Here is a 24,171-nt window from a genome sequence, read left to right as displayed (position 1 = left end):
CTCCTTCAGAGCCAGGATGTGTGTACACAGACACAAAAGTTCTGCTGAGGAGCTCACAGCACTTTCTAGAGAAGGCTCTGTCCCATACTTTGTCATCACAGGCAATTCCTAAATAATTTCTCACATATTTGAAAGTGTACTTTCTTCTCATCAGCCTTTGAATGTTCTATCCTAAACCTTGCCCAGTTTGCAGCTTTATTTCCATGAAGAGTTTGTATGAGCCTCACTCAAGGGAAAGAGAACAGACCCATGTGCTGCATCCCCAAGATGAGATGTGATTAACAATAAAACAAGACACAAGTCTTGCAGAAGTGCTTGTTTTTCAGAAATATTTATTAAACTGTTAAAATTATTTACTGCCCAACCAGGAAAAAAAAAATAAAGAAAAACAAACCCAATTCCAAAAATCTCTGGAGTGGCCCTGCACACTGCAGGCAGGACCACCCACCCCGGCCTGGCACCGGCCTGATGCCAACAGCAGAATTTACTTGAACATTGAGACATGATCCATGACAGATCATCAAACCTCCACAGACTCGTCCCTACACACCGTGGCGTTTGGAGTGGATAAACTCATAAACTCAGCATTTCTAAGGCAGAATGAGGAGTGCAGGGGCTGATGCCAGCAGGTCAGGGTCACTAAGTAGGTATTTGAGGTAACGGGTTACAGAGATGAGTGGGGAGGGTTGAACTGCTCAGTGCTGTTTGAACTGGCTGCAGGTTTGACCCAACAGTGCTGGGCTCTGGGTGGGGAATGAGCTTTACATGCACTAGGCTGGGAGATGCCCTTTGTCATACACTGGACTGGGGCAACCCCAGTGGGCATGTGTATTTCTGTGAGCCCAGCTCGTTGCTCTCAGCCAATTCCAGAAGCGATGTGCTTACTCAGGCCGTGCAGCCGCTGCGTTCTGGCATTGTGTCTGATCGCTGCGACTCTGCTGCGTGGGCCGAAGGACTGTAAACTGCTGGGAGACTCAGCAGGAATCATTCACAAGTTACTTTAACTGCCTGGTGGAGCTGCAGTGACCTGTGGGTTTTCTAATGTGGAAGTGAAATCAAAATCTTCACAACTCAAGTGTCATTGAATGAAGACACTCCCCCTGTTTAAGAAATGCTTTTCACACAAGGGGCGGGGGGGGGGGGGGAAGTACTGCTGTTTTATGGATACAGCTCTCTCTAAGCATAAAACTTAAGATATGTTACCAAAACGTAACCAGGCAAAGGCCTATCTGCACAATACTAGCATCAGGTGTTACTGTCACTATTTCAGATGTGGAGGTCTTTCATGTAAGGCCACATACCTCCCCTCCCCAAACGGCCGTGACGCAGGGGAGGCACAGGAAATGCTTTCTGTACCCAGGTCCATGTTCAAACCAGAGCACAGTTAGAGTCAGGAGCAGAGCAGCAGTCAGCCCAGCACTGCAAAAACACTTCCCTGGCGGTTTCCTTAGAGATGGGCTAAGAACCATTTGCTGCCCACGCAGATTGAAGGATCTGGACTCTCAGATCACACTGTGTTTAAAAACAACTGGCCTGCACTAAACCTTGAAGTTCTTCAAGGCTCCTCACATTCAGCACCTGGAGTAGCTGAAGCTTTACTCCAGCCTGAACATTGTTCCTGTGTTAGTGCCCCTCCTGCAAACAGGCTCTTTCCAGAGCATTGACGCCGGGGTACGGTGCCCGCAGCAGCTCAGCTCCCTGTGCTAAGCTGCCTATGGCCTCATTGTAACTTGTTACTCCTCAGCAGCAGCACTACAAATGGGTTCCAACTGTCCCAGGGTACAGCCGAGTTCCCAGCACAACCTTGGCACCTCTCAAAGAGCCGTGGGTGCACCCACGTGGGTGCTCTCCTGCCTGGTTAGGTGCCTTTGTGGAACACGCGGAGCAGAAGCAGGACGTGTGCTGACACCGGACTACACCACTGTATCGCTGCGTGGGGCGTTAGTGTCGTGGGGTTTGTGAGTACAACTGGGGTCTCACAAATGCAGCTGCAAAGCAGGTCTAAATCCCACCTCCTGGCAGTTCAGCTGGGCAGGTTAAGGCCCTGTGACTGCAGGGTGCCCAAACATCTACCGACACCAGTGGAGCAGCCTGCACATCCAGGATTCATCCGCTCTGCCCAAGTAGTGTTTAGACCAGCCAGAGAAAACATCATCTCTAAGTCAGTTAAAACGGTTTCTGTCAGCTCGTTGAGGGTGTCTTTCACTCTGAACTCAGTCAGTCTTACTGAGAACAAAAAATGGAGTTTGACTAAATTGAGAACCTGTCTGTGGGAAAGAGACCTAATTCCTTCAGAGCAGCTGGCTGCTACTCTAGGGGGAAAGACCCTGGTAAGAAGGAAAAAATTCAAGTGTTAGAATTCCTCCTTGTAAGCAAAGTGTTTCCCATTAATACTGCAGAACTCATGGCAAAATGCAAGGCACACTCACCTCATACCTCAGTTTCTTCATGCTTTAGGCACTAAAAGCAGCAAGGGAAATGTACGCTCACCGTCCCTCCCACGGCTACTCCAGTTTGCTGGTTCATAGTGGGTGCATTTCCAGGTGGTTGCTCTGCAAAAGGCAGATGCCAGCTGAACGCTGCAGGATGCAGCAGTGCTAAGACCTGCCATGGAGAGTGGCCAGCTGTCCTATCCCTCTTGAAAAATTTCTTACAGAAATAAAAAGCAAACGACTGATAGTGTTAACAAACAGGGTAAAAGAGTCTTTGCCACTAGATATTGTACACTGCAAACAAACTTCTAATAATGGCACAGGTCCTTTTGTTTTTTGGTTTAAAGAAGCTTGTGTTACTGGAGTTAATGCAGAACAAGACCACAGACTTGTTATTCAGCACAAAACAAGTCATCTAGAAGCTTCCATGTCCCAGGGTATCGGCGGCTGTTGCTACAAAGCTTGGATTCTGTTTTCAGCCAGCAGTCCCCGAGCGGGCAGTGAGGGATCCCTTTTGAAGAGTAGGTCTGAAACACCACCACTGAGGTGCTCAAGGCAAATAAAAGTGAGGAGCTGCTGGCTCTGTTTACAGAAGCTTCACGTTACCGGGCTGCCGGGATCTACTGCGGTAAACCCAACACCTCAGGGTGTCACAGGTGCTGCAGGGCTTCTTGTCCTTGTTCGGTGTAGGAGTCATCTTTATGTGAATTTGACCATTCTCCAAAAGTATCGTGGAAGTGGACATGTTTCTGCGCTGCCTGCAGGCGTTTCTTATCCCGAGAGAAGAAACTAAACCTTCCAGGAAGGGAGGAGTGAGGGAGGGGAGGGGAAAGAAAGAAGATTGTTCATAGTCTTGGAAACACTTCAAAGACCCGACACGATACGCAGCACAACAAAACACAGAGCAAAAGAAATCCGTTTGCATCCGCAAAAATCAAGGCAGTGAAGCCTGATGGGAGTGCATGTCAGAATGTTATTAGAGATGGAGTCATTGCAATCTCAAGCGGTTCAGCTGTGGAAGCTTCCAATAAGCTCTAAATGCTGTTGATTCTGCAAGGTGCAGGGATCATTTTAGGTGTGTAATTCCCCCTTCCCCAGCCCCGAGATAGAGAAGCGACACAATACGGGTTAGTTTCTTGGCATAAGTAAAGTGGTATCTTTGGCATCAAATCCGGATCATTAACCATAGAGCAGAAATAAAGAACATTTTTAAGGGTGTCAGCAGGGAAATTCCTAAGCAAATAAACCCACATTTTTCCTAAGTGTACAGATTTTGATACATACACTTGATTCCTGCAAAAATAAATTGAGTAAGTGCACGTATGTGCACAAGAGTTTGCAGGGTGAGGGCTCTAAACAAACACACTGAGTGTGCACGTCATTTCCTGTCGCACCGCTCGGGTGCTCCAAGATAATGACGTACGTGAACCAACAGCCATTTAAGACAACAACAAATTACCAGCTGACAACAGAGCTAGAAAAAGAGAGTTGGGAAAAGCCTTAGTTTTGTTGGCATAGGATGAAGTTACTGGGTTAGGCAAATCCCATGTTCCTCCCGAGTTGAGCACGAGGGGTGTTAGTGCAGCGTTTCAGTCTGTGGAGAAATGCACAAGTTGGGGTTCCAGCTCCCAAAGGTTTGAATAGGCTGCGTTCCCATTTGGGTTCACTGGTGGCTTTTGGAGGTCAATGCTGCTTTGCTTGTGGTAACGCAGTTCTGAGCCAGACAGGAACTGCTGGGTGCTTCTCCAGCAAGAAACTGTGCAAATAGAAACTCAGCTTTGAGTGGGGATGGAATATTTGTTCAGGGCATGAACCTGACCCTGCGCTCAGGCCCTGCCATACTCAGCATTCCTCCCCACCCATGGTCCTTAGGTCTCCTCTCAGGGCCATGATCCCAACCGCCTCGTGCAGACCAGGGAGTTCTGCCTTTCTTTTCTCTAGTCAGGTAGGAGGTTGTTATTTGAGCGTCAGGTGAGGTTCAGGGCAGCTTTCCTGAAAATACCTCCTACCCTACGCACAGGTAAGCATGGTGATACTGAATAAGAATATCAAGAAAAATTATTTCTTGACTGGAAAGGGATACAAAAAGCTACAGGAGTGCACTGCCAGGTATGGACAGTCCTAGAGGGACCTGAACTTTTGCATTTCCTGGCTTCAAATGTGCAGCCTTAGTAGTGAAATCAGTCTTTTGCACTTAATAAGCTTCATACTTTTCTACCACCTTCATCACAGGAGCTCATAAATTCACCCCCATATGCTATGTCTTTACAGGGCCAGACCCAATTCCAGCTGATAAAAGAAGCATCTAGTCGCTGAGGCTTTCTGCTGAGCACTTTTGGTCCTGCACTGTCAGGATTAGTATCTTGAATTGAACAGAAAGGACTGCTGTGTTGATGCAGTAAGTTTCAAGGGTCAAAGTTCAGTAATTTTCCACTTTATCGTGAAATTAAGAAAGAGAAAAATACGTTCATAAAATCTCTACATGAAGCAGAAGGGTCAGGCTTTCTTAACTCCTTCTGACACAATGGAATCTGTTGTTATGCCTGGAAAACTCTCATGGAGGATGTTTGGGAAAGCCATGTCTGTATGGAGAGGAAGGGACTTGAAATGCTGTGTTGCTGCTGCAGCTGCAAAGCTCACTAAAGCAGCACTTCTAACACAGAGAGACTTTGCACTGACAACTACCAATACGTCTTCCAGGGACAGCCAAGAATAAGGGTGGTAGATCTAATTCTTGAGAGCTTATGCACTATTCCAAACACATAAATAGGAACAGAATATACAGTGCATAGATAGAAAGACATGGAAGCAACAGCCTGTAATTAACACTGAAATTAATGTAGACATCAGCCATTACACCCTGTAAATCTAACTAGCTGATCTATAACAAGTCAGAGGCATGGGTGTGAGGTGTGAACAGGCACACTGTAGGCACAGTTACAGATGCTGCTTAAAATTGGTATCACAACAGTTTTCTACACAGTAATGGCTGGTTTAGCATGGGGATGTTAAGGCAAAAGGTGCTAAATGTCAGTTCTTGAGGATGAGCATGGAGGACTGTGAGGAGTTGTGTGCTGACTGGTCATTCTGATTGGCACTTTGTCCTTCTGTGATCCCACAGGCAGCCGATGAGAATGGAACCAGCAGCGCGTGTTAACACGGGGTCATGCAAAAGGAAACCACAGTACCAAACAGTCACAACAAAAAAATTCCTACAAGGGACACAAGTCTTCTTATTGGCTGCAATGTGGGATCGTCTGGAATCAATCCAGCTGCTACCATGGGCATTATGGCTGTAAAGATCCTGGTCAGGAAAGTACAGACACAGAAGAGGTAAGACTGGAGCAAGGGAAAGAAAAAGCATTCCATTAAAAAGAAAAAGAGACAAACATGATACATGGGGTTACTCTGAATTACCACACGGGACGGGTTACAGGGAGAGGTGGATCTGCATCACCCAAGACAGCTCTCCTCAGTGAAAAACTCAGTCCTTATGACAGTTTTAATGGCTTTTGAATGTTTAAAAGATACCACTTTTCTGTTGTGAGGCAGCCTGCAATCTGGGTTGGATTTCATCAGGGTACTACCACCTCTAGCAATGCAGAGCAGAGCGCATGTTTTTCTCCCCAGGAGACAGACAGGCACATACAGGATGAAATGGAGGATGAAGGTGTATGTTAAATACAGAACAGGGCTCTGCTGTCACTACCAGGTACTTGCACAGAAAACAGGGTTAGACAGGACCAGCGTTAAGGAGTTTACAAGTGTTACAGTTGATAGTTTCAAGTTAAAACCAGTGAACTCTTGGAATAACCTCCTGTGCAAGCTGCTTGGTTAAAGGGCCTGCAGATCTGTTCCAAAAGAACCTGCGTTGCTCCACATGCAGAAAGATGCTGACAGCAGGCAGCTCAGAACTTCACTGGAAACCTTGCAGCTACTCTAGCAGAAACACTCTCTAGCTGGCTGGCAGCAAGACTCTCTCTTTGTAAGGAGTTCAGCACTTTGACTACACGTTACATGGTTCATGCAGTTCAAGAGGCTGGGAGAGCACACTGGCCAGGAGCTCTACGCCCAGCCAGCCCCACGCAAACCTGCCAACACACCTTCATCCATACCTGGAACACCCTCTGCTTTCCTAAGGGTTCTCCTCAGAGGTTCTCCCTCGTGCCAAATAATTTTTTGAACTGTGGACTAATGTCAATTAAAGATGAAGTTGAAATCACAAAAGACATTTCACTCGTGACCAAATGCAGCTTTCCCCAATGCAATCACTCTAACTGCTATTGGATTAAAAGTGAAAACAAAGAAGCAAACGTGGTTGTATTGTTAGCAGTAGCTAGGACTTGTATTTTTACACATTGTGGCACGGTCCATGAGCTGCAGAAATGAGAGAGACACATCAGCTTTTGTAGACTGTGAGAATAGGAAGAAAACTTATGGCTGTTTCAGGCATTACATCAGCAACAAACAAGCATGTATCCTTAAATAGAAAACAAAAGGGCGTTTTCTGCTCAAAACAGAGGGAGCATTTTTAATCCTTCTACTTTTCCTCCTCAGTAAAGCCTCCTGGTTACATTATTTCAAAGCTCTGACATGTGATGTGGTAGAGACAAATGTAGAAATCAATCAGTCTGAGGCCAGAATTCAGTTACAGATCTGCCCCAAACACACACGCCCTGGGAGTCAGCAAGTGCTGATTTCTGTGACTTCTGTTTTGCTCTCACTATGGGGATGCAGCACAGAATCACCTGAGCTCCCCTGAGGTGTGGCACAGGCTACACATACCTACATCTCACTCCCTCAGATACTGTGTGTTTGAGGATGTTACACAGGCGAGCAAAAACTTCTCCTGAGAGGACAGCAACAGTGTCTCCTATTTTGTGCTTCAGCTTTTTGTTTAATCAGGATGCAGAGTCTGAAAAGGAGGGAGAGGCAGCCCTCCTTTCAGCTGCAAGGGCACTTTGCACAGTGAAGCAGCATTACAAGTTCTCACCATGTCCTTAGACACGGAGAGTTCATGTGCCAGCGTGTCACCCAGGCAGCGAGGTGCTGACATCAGCCTGCCTGGGAGAGGGCAGGGGCAGCAGGAGGGTGATGTAACAGGACAGAACTGATGTTACACTTGGGTTCTTTGGTCTTCACAGCTATGAAATTTCCTGGGTTCTTTAAAGCCCAACTACAAGTTGACAACACACATGGAGAGGAGGGGGGGAGAGTAAAACCACACTAACCAAATCCTATCCAGACAGGCTGCAAGAATAAAACAAACCTGAAAGGTCTTGTTTGCCTTCAGGTTACTTCAGCAGTTTTACCTTCCCTTATTTACCAGGACAGCTGAAGGAAGAGGGAGCAGAAAGAAACCCAGGGACAGCACATGACAGCTAAAGAAAGTAGTTTCATCTTAACAGCAGTTTCAATATGTGTTTCCACTCTCTGGCAGAAGAGGACTCTTTGCCTTTTCTGAAAGGGGCCAAACCAAGATGATCTTGCAGTTTGTTGTGTGTGGTTTTAGTTCTGTGAACTTCACATGGAATCTGAGAACCAGGAACCAGGGTCTGAAAACGTGTCAATGCTCAACAGGTTTTTACTAATAAATGAACAGAGAGGGAGCAAACACTGAGATACCTGAAAACACTCATGTGCCTCCTGCCCCAGCTCCTGCCTGGCTTATGCATGTGTACAGAAGGCAGGGTCAAAGCCAATACCTCATCAGTATATGCTCTGTCTTACAACATCTGTTTACATTTTTATGCTGCTTTGCTTCATAAATCAAGCATGGGAACAGCAGCAGACACAAACTTACACAAACTGTGTAAGCTGAAACCATCCATCTCCCTCTCCCCAGTGGATAAACTTTAAAAGTGCCAAAACAAATTTAAAAGAAAAGAGGAGATTTACAGTGGAGATCTCGTGAGGTGAAGTATCATCACTGTCATCATGGTTGCAGAATGAAAACCTAAGTCCAAACCTCAAGTACATTTTCTAGTTGTGTGAGAGGAAGAGTTCTCTCAGCAAACAGAGCAGTGCAGACATGAGCTGGAGTCTACTGGAAATAATCAGAAGTGCTTTCCTGACTTTGTGGTGTTTTGGATCTTCCAGTGGGACTTATTCTCCCAGGGTTGCTGCTGTTATGAAACAAGGACTGAAGGTTGTGTACATGGGGACAGGATGGAAGAGATTTTTATGTGGAAGGAAATCACTGTTCCAAAATCCTTTATGCAGTTACAGTTAAGCTTCCAGTATTACAAAAACCCAAAGGCTTGCTGTAAGGTTACAAGACTTAATCTGGAATAAATACATGTAGAAGGGGGGAGTTTCAACAGACAAATGGACTGGCTAACACTGTGATTTTATAATTAAGTGACACACTAGTAAATGCACACCCCTGACAGCAAGCTGCAGTTTTGGACAGCAATGTGAAACACTTCACCAGAAGAAGGTGGGGTTCTTTAGAGCCAAGAAAGCTGGCATCCCCTGCAGCACCAAATCTGTTCTGCAAACAGCAGGTTTTTGTGCTGCACACATAGTGAAAATTGGGGTGTAAAGGTACACAGGGACATGGGCACAGCAAGGTCATGGAGAAACCTCACGGGCTCTCCACACCCAACAGCTGCACATCTGCAGCGGGTGTTCCGAGCACGACTTGGGGCCCAGTGGGTTCTGTCTCTTCACCACCTTAGGATCTGTGTGTTAAGGAACTGGGACTGGCACAGGAGTGCTGTTCCTGTGATCCCTGCACCTGGAGATCTGGCACTGACACAGGACAGGCCGAGCAGTGCTCTGAATAAGACCACAAGTAGTAGCACCTCCCTTTGGAGTGTGACCACATGGCCCAGACAACAAACAGCATTCTCTAGGAAGATCAGGTGGCTGTGCTGAAGAGCTCCCCAGCTCACACCAGCTACAACAAAACATTGCAACTCATGCTCTTTTGCTTAGCTTGAATAGTGTACTTAAGAAGGGGACATTGGAACTTCCTGGGCACAGCAGTCTGGCCCTGAACACAAGCACGTGGGCTTCTGTTGGACTCCCTGCACCTGCACGTAGGGAGCAAAAGGTACCACAGGGGAGATGGAAAGTTGACCCAGAACTAGACAAACATTTCAGCCAAAACCAGCTGCTCTTTCATGAGACCTGCCAAGTGCTCCTTCCCTGTCTCTCCCATATGCATCAGGGATGTGGTTATCCTAATTTTTAAATGATTTAAAATTGTCCTACCCCTAAGAAACATCTACTGTTTGCAAACTATATCCAGCACAGGTAGAAAATACGCTACTTACAGTCGTTTGATTCCAGATTCAGGCTGAGTTGTGGGTTTTGACTGAATTATGGGTGGAGGTTGAGGGGGTCTAGTTTCTTCTTCTGTTTCCTCACTTGAAAGAAATAAAAGACAATTAATGTTCTCCTCCTGGGCCACAGAAGCACTTCATGTTCTAAAATTCAATTGGAGGTAGGACTGTTGATGAAGAAATGCAAAAAGTTCTGTTCCAAGCTCATTTAAACCAATGGGAGATTTTTCTGACAACCAAAGGACAGCACCTAGAACTGGGGATCTCCTGTCAATATTTTCTTCCCATTGTCAGTAGATTAAGAGGGAGAAGAGGAACAAATTGAATAGAAGTTCTAGAATTTTCAGTTTAGAGCCACTCAGCCTCATTTTTAAAGTTGCAAAGTATTAAATGTTTGTCATTTGTCTTTCTAAGATTCAGGGGGAACCTGGGAGTTCAGGAAAGACAGAGTTTTTCCCAATTTTGAGGAAAAAGGTTCAAACTAAAGCCACATGCCTGCAATCTCTGCTTTAAACCTTTGCAGAAATACAACCTTGTTGCATTTGAAGGGCACAGTTACTGTTTCTACACCTGCCCTATGGCTCTTCTATGTGTAGCATGCAACAGGAGAGGAGATCTAACCTACCTTTTGTAGTATAACAGCTCCTCTTGAAGTAAAAACACTTTGGATTTCAATTCATTCCTCTCGTGGAGGACGTCCCGGAGCTCCTGCAAGGTGAATCTGGGGCGATTTGGGTCTTTCAAGTCCATTGCCATCTTTTCTGCCTCGGAGAGGCAGTCATCATTGTTTGGTTCTGTCTGGGGAGTGAGACACAGGCTTTAAATTCACCATGCCAGTGCATGTCTGAGGAGTTTAAAGTATGCCCTTAGTGCCTTTCTTAACAAAGCAGGGTTGGTGTCAGGACCAGGATCTAGCTGTAAAATGGAGGAAGACTGCAGGTGATGCAAGCTGAAGCATTTATACACATGCACCCTGTGTCTTCCTCTGAGAAGAGCTCACTGGAAGCTTGGAGGAATTTTATCTCCCACCACACAGTTTCTGTGGCTCCCAACGAGCCAGAACTTGCACTCTGGGCACAGGGCTGGATGCCCAGGCCTGCGGGGCCGCTCCCTGTCACCCAGGTAGACTCTAGCACTTGCACAGAACTGCTTGGCTCCAACTGCTTGTGAAAGTGGTCTGTGTAAACACAGCACACAGAAGAGCATGGTTCAGGTCCCCTGCTGTTGTTGCACTCATGGTTGCACAGAGCTGAGAACCAGTTAATGTGAACCCACACACTTCTGGGAAAGGTATTCAGAATCAAGATGCTGAAAAGCAGCTCCAAGCCTCGAGAGGTCTGTGGGATTTCTAACAATACCAATAGAGGCAGGGCACTCTGTTCCAGCCAAGTACATTTGAAATGTGATGCTCATTGCAAGGACTGAGTAGAGGCCAGCACATGAAATCAGAGATGCCAAGTCAGCCATCCGTGCGCCCAGTAGGATGAAGACATCAGAGTCTTGGAGCTCCTGAGTGGCAGTAACTCCTTGCTGGGGTACAAGCTGGAAATTTGGGTGGCTAAGTACTGGAATTCTTGAAGAGAGTCTATTTTTTGCAAGCCTGATCCTGCCCTCTTTTGAGCTCCTATGTTTGTAAATCAGTTTTGTTATCTATTGATACATGATTTTGGGTTAAACTTGGCTGGGCCAAGGTTGGTGCAGTATCAGTTTCTACAGCAGGGGCTGCAGTCCTTGTCCTGGGAAGACAAAGCATCAGAGCAGTGCTCACTTGTCCATTCACTTGATTCACCCTGTTCATCAAAATGCATTTCTTTACTCAGAACACAATTAATAAAGATGGATACAACCTATCAAGAGGTTCAGAGGAAATTACCCGAACACTTTTCCTCTTCTTCACCCCTTTAGATTACAGTCTGAGCTGATGCCTCTTCTTTTGGTTGTATATTTGCCTTGCACATGTGATAAAATAAGCTATTTTTCTTAGATTCAGCTTAGATCAGCAAAGACTGAGCAGCCTGAAGCCAGTGCAAATGTGCTTGACTGGAGCCAGCGAGCGATGTCCGTTCCGGAGCACCCAGCTACTCCAGCTTTCTGCTTGCCACTGCAATTCCTGTCCAACCAGCCTCCTGACAGAGAGAGCGGGGAACGGCTCTAATTAGAAGAGGCACAATTTCCATGGAACCCATGAGTTAGAGAGAGGTGAAGAATGCATCCTTTCTCTCTGGAGACTGAAGACACTTTCACTCCTGCTGGCTCCAGGCCTGGGCTCCGCAGCCCCGGTTACAAAGCTGGGTGTCCTGGCTGAATTAACAGCAATGAAATCATCCTTTCATTATTAATACAGTCCTTGCCCAATGCAGTAGCAACATGTGAGCACAGCACTGGCTGTCAGCATTCCAGGGGGGCCTCAGCCTTTGTCTCTGCTTCTTCATATATATTCCTACCTACTACAGGTGGATCAAATGCCTCACTCTCTGCTGCAGTCTATCAGGCATTTACAATGCTGCTTGGTACAGAAGCTCTTACCCATGTGTCCAGCCAAACAGCTCTACATGACAGTGCCCCTCTAAGCCCTCTCATATCTTCATACCCTGATTTGTACCCCTCTAAGGATAGGATCAGGAAAGGGAAATAAAGGCTGGTTAAAAACGTGCCTCTTACCTTGACTTCCTCCCCATTTTGGCTGTCCTCACCCTGGAGTTTTTCTCTCAGTTTCCCCAGCTCTGCTCTCAGGTTGCCCATCTCCTGCTCCTTGGTTTGCAGATATGCTTCTAACTCCACCTTCTGCTCAATCAGCGCCTTCCCCTGAGCCTCAACCACGGTGATCCGGTGCCGCAGATCGTGGTTTATTTTCATTAATCTGTTCTGTTGCTGCTGAAGCTGAAAAATATTAATGCAATAGGTCAGCATCCATTTGTGGCCAAGTCCTGCATATCAGGTCAAAGTAGTGGGTTCCTGTTGAATTTCATCTGGAAAATTCTCCCCCCCACCTCCCCCTCACCCCCAGATTAGGTTTCTTTAATATCTAATTATCTACTACACTTGCAGTCACCAAAATTTAATTGGTTTCTAGAGTAAAGAGGCATTTTTCCTTTAGCACAGGGAATTCTCCAGCTAAAAACAAATCCATTGCTTCTGATGTTGTGTTTCAAAAAAAGCAAAGTTCAAGGATAGGGTAGCTTACAACACTCTGAATCAAATCTTAACTCAGAGTGGAAGAAAGACAAGACAGAGGACTCCTTAGCATTCAGTTTGTGTTACAAGTACTTTGCTCTGAGGCTGTCTCATAAGGCAGGATGTGACCTGCTGGGCATTGTATGGAGAGCACTGATTTGAAAGGCCATGGCACCTGCCAGAGGCACTTGGGTAGAGCAGAGGATGTCTGGGTCTGGCCCTCACCAGCACCTGAAAAGTCCCATGGCCTAAGGAGATGAGGCAGCATGAGGATGGGAAGTAAAATGTGGGTAAGGAGGTCATTCCTCCTGGCACAGAAAGAACCAAGACACCATGTGACTCCCAAAGACACAGTGGAGTCTGTGATTCATCAAAGACTAAACCCAGAGCTCCTCTGTTGTGGTCCCCAGGGCCACCCATCCTCTCAGTGACCTTCTGCTCATTGCTGCCAAAAAGTAAGTCACATGTGGTGGGTGTGGGCCTCTTCCTCCTCCCCCCTTCCTGTGCAAAGAGGTAAGCCCCATCCCACCCCTGGTGTGTGAGCACATGTGTGGAGTCCCTGCTGAGGGTACCTAAACCAGGCAGCAGCCTGCTCATGCACCCACTGCAGGGCTCTCTGTGTGGGGTGAGGTGTGGGGGTGCTGGGGAAGTTTGCACTGCCACAGCAGAGAGAGATTCAAGAAGCCAGAGAAAGTTACCTGTCCTGTTCCGCTGAATCAGTATCAGGTCTTTAAGGAAACAAACAAAACAACCTGTCCTTCCCCCTCGTTACACTGGTTTCCAGTCAAGTTCCAGGTATGCCTGGTCCTTCAGAACACAGCAGAGGGTGTGTGTCTGCACTGAAACTACCCAAATCATTTTGGACACTCCACAGTTATGCCAGACTCACCAGTTGCTGGACTAACTCTGGCACTGCTTACAAATTCTACATTAACTTAAAACCAGGCTATGGAAGTATGGGTGAGAAAGAAGAGAAATAAGACTGAGAGCCACTTACAGCCTCTACATCCTCATTTTTAAGTCCAAGTTCCCTGTCCTTCGCTCTGATTTCATCCCTCTGTTTATCTACCACTTCCTTCAGCTTCTTCATGACTTGCCGCTCTCGCTCTGACATTCCTGGTTGAAAAGAGAACACAGAAAACAAAGGACAATCAAGAGCTGCTGAGACTGAGAACAACAACACTGAGAAATATTTAGGTAAAGACTCTGGAAGTTGCCTGCTGGTAGAATTACAGAGAAGCTGTGAAGGTTACTTCAAGGGTAGCAGGGAACAGAGATGACACAATCCAGTCCATAAAGCCACTGCACAGAAACTCCTTAAAAAAGGAACTGGCAATCCTAAGAAACATTGCTAACAGTGAAGTGGCACTGGGGGAGTGATGTCAGGTGGTGTGGAGAACAGCCCAGGCTAACTCAGCTCACCTGTGCTGGCTGCTTGAGGAGGTTAACTCTGGCCTGGCTGGAACCAGGACACTGCTTTAATAATTTTACATCACTGTTCACACTGCACCCCAGGGAGGATGGTTATCTGTGTGATAATATGTAGAGTCAGGTGGCCAAAACCTTGTGAAAAAAGATGGTCTGGATCTGCAGCAGGATCTACACAACATGTCACTGTGTGTGACTTTTACCTAGATCCCAACCAGCTTGAGGTGCACTGGACTAGAAAATTTTATGTTGAAACCCAGTTGTGTGTTGGATGAAAGGGAGGTGAAGCAGAACCTTCAGCCTGTGGCTGCCCTGGCAGCCAGTCCAAGCAGCAACTCAAATCCAGGGACTACTGCTTGTTATGTTACCTTTGGCAAAGTACTTAGCTACTTGGGTCCACAGCTTCCTCCTCTTACAAATGGTGAGTGGTGACAATTCACTCACCCTCTGGGGTGGCTGGAAAGCAAATCAAATTGCTCCTGTAAGAGAATGTGGGCTGCTGCCTTTAGGATCTGATGGATAATAGAGCAAGACAAACCTGAGAGAGAAGGGGAGTAACTTTTGGTCTATCTGCACTCCTGCAGCAGCTGTGGGTTCCTATGCAGGCATAAAAAGTGAATCACTGCAAACAGGGGGAACAGCAGCTCTGGTCTGTCATTGCTGAAGGATCTAGGATCTCCCAGAGCTGTAGGACAGCAGAGAACAGGTAACTGCTCTGCTGGGAAAAGGAGTGGTGACCATGGCTGGCTGGGAAATGGGTTCAGAGGGTGTGTTCCAGTCAAACCCCAGAAAACAGCTGAGAGTGACACAGTGTTCACATTCTAGTATTACATCATCATCTTTTTGAATTCTCTGGTAAGTCTGCCTGCTCTATCTCTGGCCCCTGGTCCTTACCATCTCTCTGCTCTAGGTTCTAGTTCTTTGCAGGATAATGTTAATTCTTCACTACAATAGCAGCTCAGTCCCACCAGAGAGGACAAGCAGATGCTGACATGTATGACAACTTAACTCTTCTAAAAGATCCAGGATCTTCTATCACAACACAGGTCTGATACGTGACTGTATCCACAAACCCCACTGCAGGTTCCTGGATCCACCCTCTGCAGCCAGTCTCAGGGCTGGGGCCTGAAACATCAGCTGCATTTAAAACCAAAAAAGCCCTCCAAACCTCTGCCTTAAAGTACAGAGGGACTGGAGTGAAACATGAGAGTGGTAGTTTCACCCCACTAGGAGCTAGGAATAGTGAGTGCAGCTATATTCATTAGTACTTGTGAGATGCTTTGAGATCTCCAGATAGCAGGTGCTATTTAAGGAATAAAGTACCATTTCAGTGCTGACTGCTTTTCCTCCCACTGTGCTCATTTTTCTCCCTAACATTTGGTGAAGATGAAAGACTTCAATTGTGTGCACAGATCACTACATTATCCTGCTTATTTCAGGAGGAGGGGAGAGGAGAGGTGGGAAGTGTTTGTGAAACAGTCACATCTTCTTCCATTTCCTCAGGCACTGGGAAAGAGGAGAGGGAAATCTTTAAGTGCCCTAAATGTAAAATAATTATCTCTAAATGATCCAAAGTCTAATATCTGCAAGATCTTAAATGGCACACCCAGCTAGTTTCCCTAGGCACGTCCTATGAGCAGCTTCCTGTGGAGTGCTGTGATCGTAGCATTGTTCCAGCAGAGAAAGGAAAGCAGCTAAAAAAGCCCAGAAAAAAAAACCACAAAACAAAACAGAAAGGGGAAAATAAGAATAAAATATTTAATATTTACATTCAGGGACCAGTTTACTGTTGTAAACAGGCCAAAGTGCCAGTCAGAGCTCATGGCACTGTACTGCTACCTAAATACTTTGCAGCTTGCCTCTACTTTGGGAGGGGCCTGTAGGTCCCTCAGCAGCCTCACACAGGAGTGTCACACTCCTGCTGACATCCTGCTGCTTGGCTGTACTACCACAGCCAGTCTGAGACAGCAGCCTGCTTGTCCTGTTTGACACAGGCTGGGTCAAGTTTGCTTGTGGCATGTTTGTAGGACAGTCCAGTCAAGCCTGGAGGAGTGTTAATGGACACTGCAAACTGCCTTTAGCCCCTCCTGGGTGTTTTGTATTCTGCCACATGCCTGATCTGCTCAGAGTCTCAGCAGATGCTCTGTGTGTGCAGAACACTCCTGTTTACAGAGAGCTGCATCTGCTTCTCCCCTCAGCACCTTCATTATGCTAAAGGGAAGCTCTGGGAGCTCTGATGCGACTGTGAATTGGCAGGGATTGAATCTCAAAGGCTTGCACACCCCAATCACTGGCCTCTGCTGTCTGTGCTAAAAATAACCCCTGTAACTGTCTGGTGAGTAAGCAGCAAGCTGTTAATCCCAGGGGCTAGCCACTGAGGGGAGACATGATCACAATACCAAATCATGCTGAGACATGAAGGCTGGAGTCCGGTCAGCTGGTCCAGCTGACAAAGTATTTAGCTTGAAAACCTGACTCCATATGTATCAGATCAAGTGATGGGGAGGGAAATAAAGCAGCCTGACTGCTTTTAGACACTATCCTTATAAGTCATTTGACACAAATCTACCCCCATTCACTAAAGACATAGGAAACCAGTTGGGTTTGATGTAATGTGTCCCAGTAATAAGATGGGCTTGCTATAAATTAATGTGATCTGACTTAAACTGGTGATTTTGGCCAAAGAATATGAGTGATCCCAGAATCTGGCATGGGTTTATGGGTTTTGTTTGTTATTATACTTGGGTAGACACAGTAAAAATAACATGAAAAGCATGCCTGGCATTTGCTTGGCTAGCTCCATGTGAAGAGTATGGCTATATTTAAATACAAGCACATGAGCTGCAGTGAGCTAGATATCCACTGGAAGGGAAAAAAATAGAGAAAACAAAGGGGAAGCTGGTTCTTTACATAATGCCATTGTCATTGTCATGGTCTTCATGGCCCATGACTCACTACTGCCATCCTGAAATGTTGCATGAAGTTTGCAGGGCTGACATTGAACTACTTCTTTGCCATGAACTAACCCCTGAATTGAAAGCTTCACATTTGTTTTTTAAAAAATGTTTATCTTTAGATATTTAACAATTTTTTTGATTTTTGAAGATTTCATTATACCTGTCCCAGGGGCAAGTGAGCAGTACTTGGCCTCTGGGAGGTCAATCTGGTCAATGTCCAGATGGACACTGGTAACAAGTGGTATCCCTCAGGGGTCTGTAGTGGGCCCACTGCTGTTTAATATCTTCATCAGTGACATAGACAGCAGGTTTGAGTAAACCCTCAGCAAGTTTGCAGACATACCAGGCTGAGTGGTGTGTTTCACATGCCCAAGGGACAGGGTGCCATCCAAAGGGACCTGCACAACATCAATAAGTGGGCCTGTGTGAATCACATGAGGTCCTTAAAGGGCAAGGTCCTGCATCTTCATCAGAGTACCAATGCAGGCTGGGGGGTGAAGGGATTGAGCAGCCCTGAGGAGGAGGAGGAGGACCTGGGGGGTACTGGTGGATGAAAAGTTGGACATGAGCCAGCAATGTGCAACTGCAGCTCAGAAAGCCAACCATGTCTGCATCAAAAGCAGTGTGCCCAGCAGGCTGAGGGAGGGGATTTTCCCTCCCTACTCTGCTCTCCTGAGATCCCCCTGCAGTGCTGTCTCCAGCTCTGGGGTCCCCAGGACCAGACAGACATGGAGCTGTTAGAGTGAGTCCAGAGTTGCCCACCAAAAAAATCCAAGGGCTGGAGCACCTCTGATATGGACACAGGCTGAGAGAGTTGGGGAACACGTTGCCCAGAGAGGTGGTAGATGTCCCATCCCAGGAAACATTCAAGGTCAGGTGGGACAGGGCTCTGAGCAACTTAATCTAGTTGAAGATATCCCTGCTCACTCCAGGGAGGGGTGCACTAGATGACCTTTAAAGGTTCCTTCCAACCTAACACATTCTATGATTATAAATCTCTTTGTTTATTCTAAATTGGCTATAAGTCCCAAAAAAGTGAGGGAACCCTAAAGGGAGGTAAACCAAGTAGAGTCAGGCTCTCCATACACTGATACATTTCAGACAAAGAAATCTTACTTTGTTGCTTTGCAAACAGTTATCCTGAACAGATCAACAGTTGTGCTTATTTTTGTGCATAACAGGTGTGAAATAAACATTGCTGACTGAATTAGTGTGTTTGCATTAGAAAACATAAGGAGGGCTTAAGAATGTTTGGGGTTTTTTTGCAAAAATGCAAACTAAAAAGAAAAGAGTGATAGAGAAAAAAAATTAATCTAGACTTGACTTTCAGAGATGATTCTTCTCTGCCAAACAAAATGTGTTCAGGCTTCTCTTTTCCTCCTGCACCTCTTGTCATGTCTTCAGTGCCATCATGTATTCAGAGTCATCTATTCAGACAAGAAAACACCCCAAGCCCCTCAAACCCAGACCTACATTCATCTATAGAAAAAAATCCCAACAGAATATCCAGTAAAAATATCTGACAATGTATTGCTTTTTATAACAAAAGCAAGTACTGAATGTGAAGTATCAAACTTGCCTTCATGCTTCTGAAATTCCTCTTCTGTGAAATTAATGTCTTTGTGAGACAAGTTTGTCATCAGTTGTTTATTCTCCTCCTGCAGCTGTGCAATTTGGGTAAGAAGGTCCTGTGCTTCCCCTCTCCAGACATCCTCCACCAGTTCTAATTCCTAAAGGGTAGACCAGGACAACACATTTATATTTTTAAACATGTTAGGAGTCTTTGGCTGGACTGCTGACAGATCAGACTTGTAACAATCCTATGATTCTAACAGAAAACAAGTAAATTAGACTACTTTTAATTTCTTGGAGAACATCTACTTTTCTAATGCCAGCATCAAGAAACCAAGTGTCAAAGTCTCCTTAGGCTGTAAGGTGAACGTGGGGAGACAATTCCTGATACAAATACTTTTGCCTTGCAAGTAACCCAAAGGATGGCTCCTCATTCCCCTTTAGCTGTGAGGAACAGATGAAGGAGACTGCTGTGTTAGGCAAGTTAAGGAAACATGAGCAAGAATGACCCTCTGCTTCCCAGGAAGCAGCCACGAAGGCTGTTCTAACATCACACAGCTGGGCCAGGGGAGGCAGTGGTAGGCTTGTTTTGCAGGAGTAGCATCTCCAGTCTGAGCTTCTGTTATGAAACATGAGTGTGTAAAATGCTGAGTGCATGAGGGAGTGCAGCAAACCCAGAGCTCCCAGTCCACATGGGAAAGGCCAGAAAAAACTGGGCTTCATCTTATATATAAGTTGTTCTATATGGAATGTCTTCCATGGCATCTGTGTTAGCAGCAGTGAGACCAGTCAAAACATTTGTCAGGACACTGTGTGTCAAGAGCAGCTGTCACCAATCCCTGTGAAGGTCAAATTAGGACAAAATGTATAAAGTCCTCAAGGAAAAGCAGTTGTATTTAGAGCTTTACTTGTTCCAAAAGCCTTTGCCATAAATCATACCTCTGTTGGGGGGGAGAGGGGCATTCTCTGCTCCCTTTTCATGTATGTGCTTTAAACAAAATAAAGCCCCACACAAATCCCTGGAACCAGCCTGAGTCACTTGCTGGTTTTCACATTTATTCCCCATGCCCCTTTCTTACCTAACAACAAAACACATTTGGACAACAACCCTGCCAAGCACAGCTCCAGGCTAAAATAAGCTCTGCTGAGAGATTAAAGGACAGCTTTCTGCTTTGAATGTATGCTCTGATAATGGGAAACCATGTTCCTATTGGCTTTCATGCCATTTTATTGCAGTGTTTGTTGTTGCATTGCTGTCATTTTATAACACCTATAAGCATGCTAAAAGTTTGGTAGAAAAACATTGGTGACATAGGTTATAAATCACATAAATGTTGGAGGCTGTGCAGACTTAATTATTATGAGGTAGAGAAAATGTTATGAATCACCTCTACTTTACTTGAAACTCTTTATCTTGAGAGAAAAGCAAATCTGTAATGAAACTTTAGATTGCCAAATGCCTCGACTGTTTACAGTGATGCTGCATATTATAACTCTGTAGCTAAAATAACATGCTGACCTAGTTTAGATAATAAAACAGCACATTCATCAGTTATAAGCATACTGACAACACCAAAATGGAACACACATAAACCCCCAAACTATTTAAACTTAGATCATTTACGTGTGGCTGCACTGTAAGAACACAGCTACACTGAGGTACAGCTGTGCTGTCAGCTTGCCTAGGCAAACCTTACTTATTGCTATTGAAGAGCACAATGAATTGGAGCAGAAATTAATTTCTGAACTCTCATTAGTAGAAGTATCAGACACAGAAGGCAGATAGGTAGGTGTCACAGAAGGCTGTCCTGGTAGGTGTCAGCCAACTCAGGAAATCCCAGGCAGTGCTAAGCCAGGTTTATAAACTGGTGCTAAAATCTCTTAAACTGATGCTTGCCAGGGACCACTAAAAGCTGAGCTGGATTGGGGTTTGGAGGCTTTTGGGTCACAAATATTTCTCAGTCTCTGGCTTTTTCTGCTTACCAGTACCTGTCCTGTGAAAGAGTCTTCAAACCCTCACACTGGAAGGCAGGTGGATGTGACACTACTCTTCTGTAGGGACTTAGTGCACTAGGAATCAACTACATTTAAAAACAAACAATCAAAAATGTATCATGTATTTCATTTGCCCTTTTAAAATGTTTCCACCAAAATTTCACCTGGATTGTCTGCACACTGGAGCTACTTGGTGGCTGTCAGAGAAGCTGGCTGAGTAGAGACAGTTAACTGTCAGGGAGAAGTTGACACTTGGCAAGCACAGTGTCCTGCAGTTGACGTGCTTAGGAAACTTTTTAACATGTAGATGAACTTCAGAAGCAGCTACACAGAACATCCACTTGTACAACGTTGCCAGGGTTTGCTACCAAGCCCAGCTCAGTGTCCACCATGCAGCAGTTAGTATCTGAGATAAAGCATTACAGTTGGCTGCTTGGTCTCTGTGCAATCACTGGGAGATGTGACCTAGGGCAGTTCTTCCCAGAGGATTTTCTATTCCCCTCAGAAACCTTCTTGCAGCTAGGGCTCAGGGGAGGGGCCAGACACAGTATGGGGCCAGCACAACAGACCTGCCTCCAAATTAGATCTGTTACAAGGGCAAAGGCACCTCATACTCTGGTAACTTACAGTAAAGATCTTCTACCACTCTTTTCAAAGGCACTGCCCTGAGACTTCCTCTGCAAAGTGTTGCAGGAATTATCTGGGATTCTCCATATTCTAGGCAAAAGTCCCCTAGCTGACTCTTTTTTAAAGTTTAAACTTGAATTTATTTAAAGGCAACTCTTGAAGCTTGAGGTCTCTCTTCCAGAAATTCCCTGTCCCCTCTTTATTCTGAATCTGGCTGTGAAAGCAGGAATGGCATGAGGCAGCAGTGATGATTTAGCACAGTCACTAAAAGAACCATTGATTTAAGTCAGTATCTGTGTGGTTTAAAGAGTAGATCTGCCACTTGCACTGCATGTCCTGCCACTGCATGAGGGTAACAGGATATGGGAAACAATCTCTACCTTGGGCTTTGATGTGAGTGGAGTCAAGGAAGACTATGAACACCCCAGACCAAACCAAAAGACGCTGTCTTTCCATCAGGGGATGGACCAGAAATCTGGAAAAGTGTTCTTGATTTTTCAGCTCTAACACTGCCCTGAAACCACTCGGTCCTCCATCTCTCTGCCATGACTTGCCTACCCGATGAGTTCACCAGAAAGATTAGACTGCTAAATCATTCAGAGCTCCGGAGAGAGAAGTGCATCATTGCCAGTGACCCTTCCTGGCCTAGCAGGAAGCAGCGGTATCCTCCCATCGGGAGAAGGGATGGAGCAGGACTCCCAATCCGAGAGACACGAGGGGAAGGAAATGCAGAGACTGGGGAAGGGGTGGAGAAAGGGAAGAAGGAAGGAAACTTCTAGGAGGGAAGGAAAAAAAATCCCAACACAACAGCGCACTCAAGCCCTCAGCAGCACTAAGGCAGCATCCCCGCAGACCCCGCGAGCCTGCCCTGGCCGGACCCACTCGCGTACCCCGCCCGCTCCCCACCGGCTCCGCGGCATCCCGGCCGGCGCCGCAGCCTCCCTCTTTGTTTTCCCCAGCGGCTGCGGCAGGGGGGGCGGAGGGGGGGTGGGTGTGAGGGAAGGCGGACGGGAGGCTGGGGGCCGGGGCCCGGCTCCCCCCACGGCCGGCAGCGGCAGGAGGGGGGGCAGCCCTGCCCGGCCGCGTCCCTCCCGCCCCCGCCCGCACCTTCTGGTGCTTCCGCTCCTTCTCGATGCGGTCCATCCTCTCCAGGCGCAGGCGGTCAAGCTCCAGGCGCAGCTCCTCCATCTCGGGGTTGATGTGGTTGCGGCTCACCAGCACCTCCAGGATCTCCAGCACCCGCACCACCTTGGGCATGAGGCGGGCGATGGCCTCGCAGCCGTGCTGATCGATCACCCGCTCAAACTCCTGCCCCACGGCCGAGGCGATGTCGTAAACATCCATGACCGTCAGCTCCGCCGCGTTCTTCTCCAGGGCGGGCGGCGCCCCGCCGCCGCCGCCGTCCATAGCTCGCCCGGCTCCGCGATGCCCTCATAGGCGGCGGCGGGGCGCTCTCCTGGCGGGGCGGCCCCCCCACCCCCCCTCCCGGTAGCCGCCCCCTCCTCACCCGGCGCCCCGAAACACGGGCCGCGGCCCCGCGCAACTCCCGCAAACTCGAGCTGCCTCAGCGGGGCGGGTGTTTAAACTTGGCCGGGCGGCGTGAGGGGAGCGGCAGCGGGAGCGCGGGCGCGGCCTCCCCGCCACCACCCCCCGCCTTCGCCCCGCCGCCCCGGGGCCAATGGCTGGCGCCGGGCGGGACCGGGGGAGGCCCCGCGCATGTCGGCGGCCACCGCGCCTCGCCGGGCGCCGGGAGGTGCGGAGCGGCTGCGGCCTCGCCGTTTCCCGGGGCGATGGCGCTGCTCCGCGGGGCTCTCCGTGTGCTTTCCCGGAGCCGGGGCCAGATGCGGGTGCTCTTCGCCCGGTGCTTGTGCCGAGGCGCCTCAGCCGCGGGATCGCTCGTGGTGTCAACCTCCTCTGCCCAAAGCCTCGTCCCCCGCGGCTGATGACCCCGCGTTTGAGGGACCAGAAGTCACACCCACGGTCGGGTGTGGGTTGGCAGCCGTGGCGGAGCCTCACCGCTGGGACTGTGGCATCCCGGTGCCCAACAACGAACCCGGCGCCTGGGTTCAAAGCTGATTTGTACGGCACCAGGACGGATGGGGGGGACGGGGATCCCCTGCTCCGAGAGAGAGGACAAAGGCTGCAGGCAAATGTCGTGGGGCGAAGTGGTTCTGCGGGGCTTGCACGGCGTTAGGGTGTGTAGGTCCTTGCTCTGTGAGGGACTCATCGTGCCCAGACACGTATGCATCGTGTCAGAGAGGTTTTATGCTCACAAGCAGTTCGCTGGCTGGGATCCACTTACAGAGGAGGTTAAACTAAACCAAATGCATTTTTCTGGTAAAGTTTTCCAGTGTTTTTGCCTTCAGGTTGTGAACGTTCTCATTCAAATGTCCTTATTCCCATAGTGTTTAGTAAGAAGTGCTCTGGGTGAGTCTTCAGAGATAAATGTTCCCATGAAATAATTCTAAGTCCTAATCCTCCCACTTGCCGTGTGCAGGGTAGGAGTCCTGATATTTTGGACAAGATACTATAAATAATGTAAAATACTGGAACTAGTCAGGAGAAATAAAGCTGGAGTTGCAGAAGCCAAGACTGGAACGGCTGATACGTGCGGCAGGATGTGAATACAGTGTTAATTCTCTGGTTTTGACACTTGCAAAACACCAGTGCCAGGGAATAAGAGGCATGAATGACATG

General features: G+C 47.4%; 1 protein-coding gene across 2 annotated transcripts; it reads right to left on the bottom strand.

The window, feature by feature from the left end:
* Positions 1–315: 315 nt before the first annotated feature.
* RILPL1 (Rab interacting lysosomal protein like 1) lies at positions 316–22,881 on the bottom strand (the record flags this gene model as incomplete). 2 transcript variants are annotated; one of them, XM_084271832.1, is made up of 8 exons in its annotated part: positions 3,088–3,227; positions 6,548–6,623; positions 9,713–9,805; positions 10,347–10,519; positions 12,383–12,601; positions 13,893–14,011; positions 18,860–19,010; positions 22,582–22,881. In XM_084271832.1, the coding sequence occupies 7 exons, from the start codon at positions 22,879–22,881 to the stop codon at positions 6,581–6,583; spliced, it is 1,098 nt and encodes a 365-aa protein (XP_084127958.1). In that variant the 3' UTR covers positions 3,088–3,227; positions 6,548–6,580. The 2 variants fall into 2 exon arrangements, with proteins under 2 accessions (XP_084127957.1, XP_084127958.1); XM_084271831.1 differs by lacking the exon at positions 6,548–6,623 and having other exon boundaries at positions 316–3,227.
* Between the last annotated feature and the right edge of the window lie 1,290 nt (positions 22,882–24,171).

The sequence above is a fragment of the Gallinula chloropus genome (genome assembly GCF_964237585.1).
Source record: "Gallinula chloropus genome assembly, chromosome: 17".
Classification (NCBI taxonomy): Eukaryota; Metazoa; Chordata; class Aves; order Gruiformes; family Rallidae; genus Gallinula; species Gallinula chloropus.
This window is presented reverse-complemented; position numbering and strand designations above follow the sequence as displayed.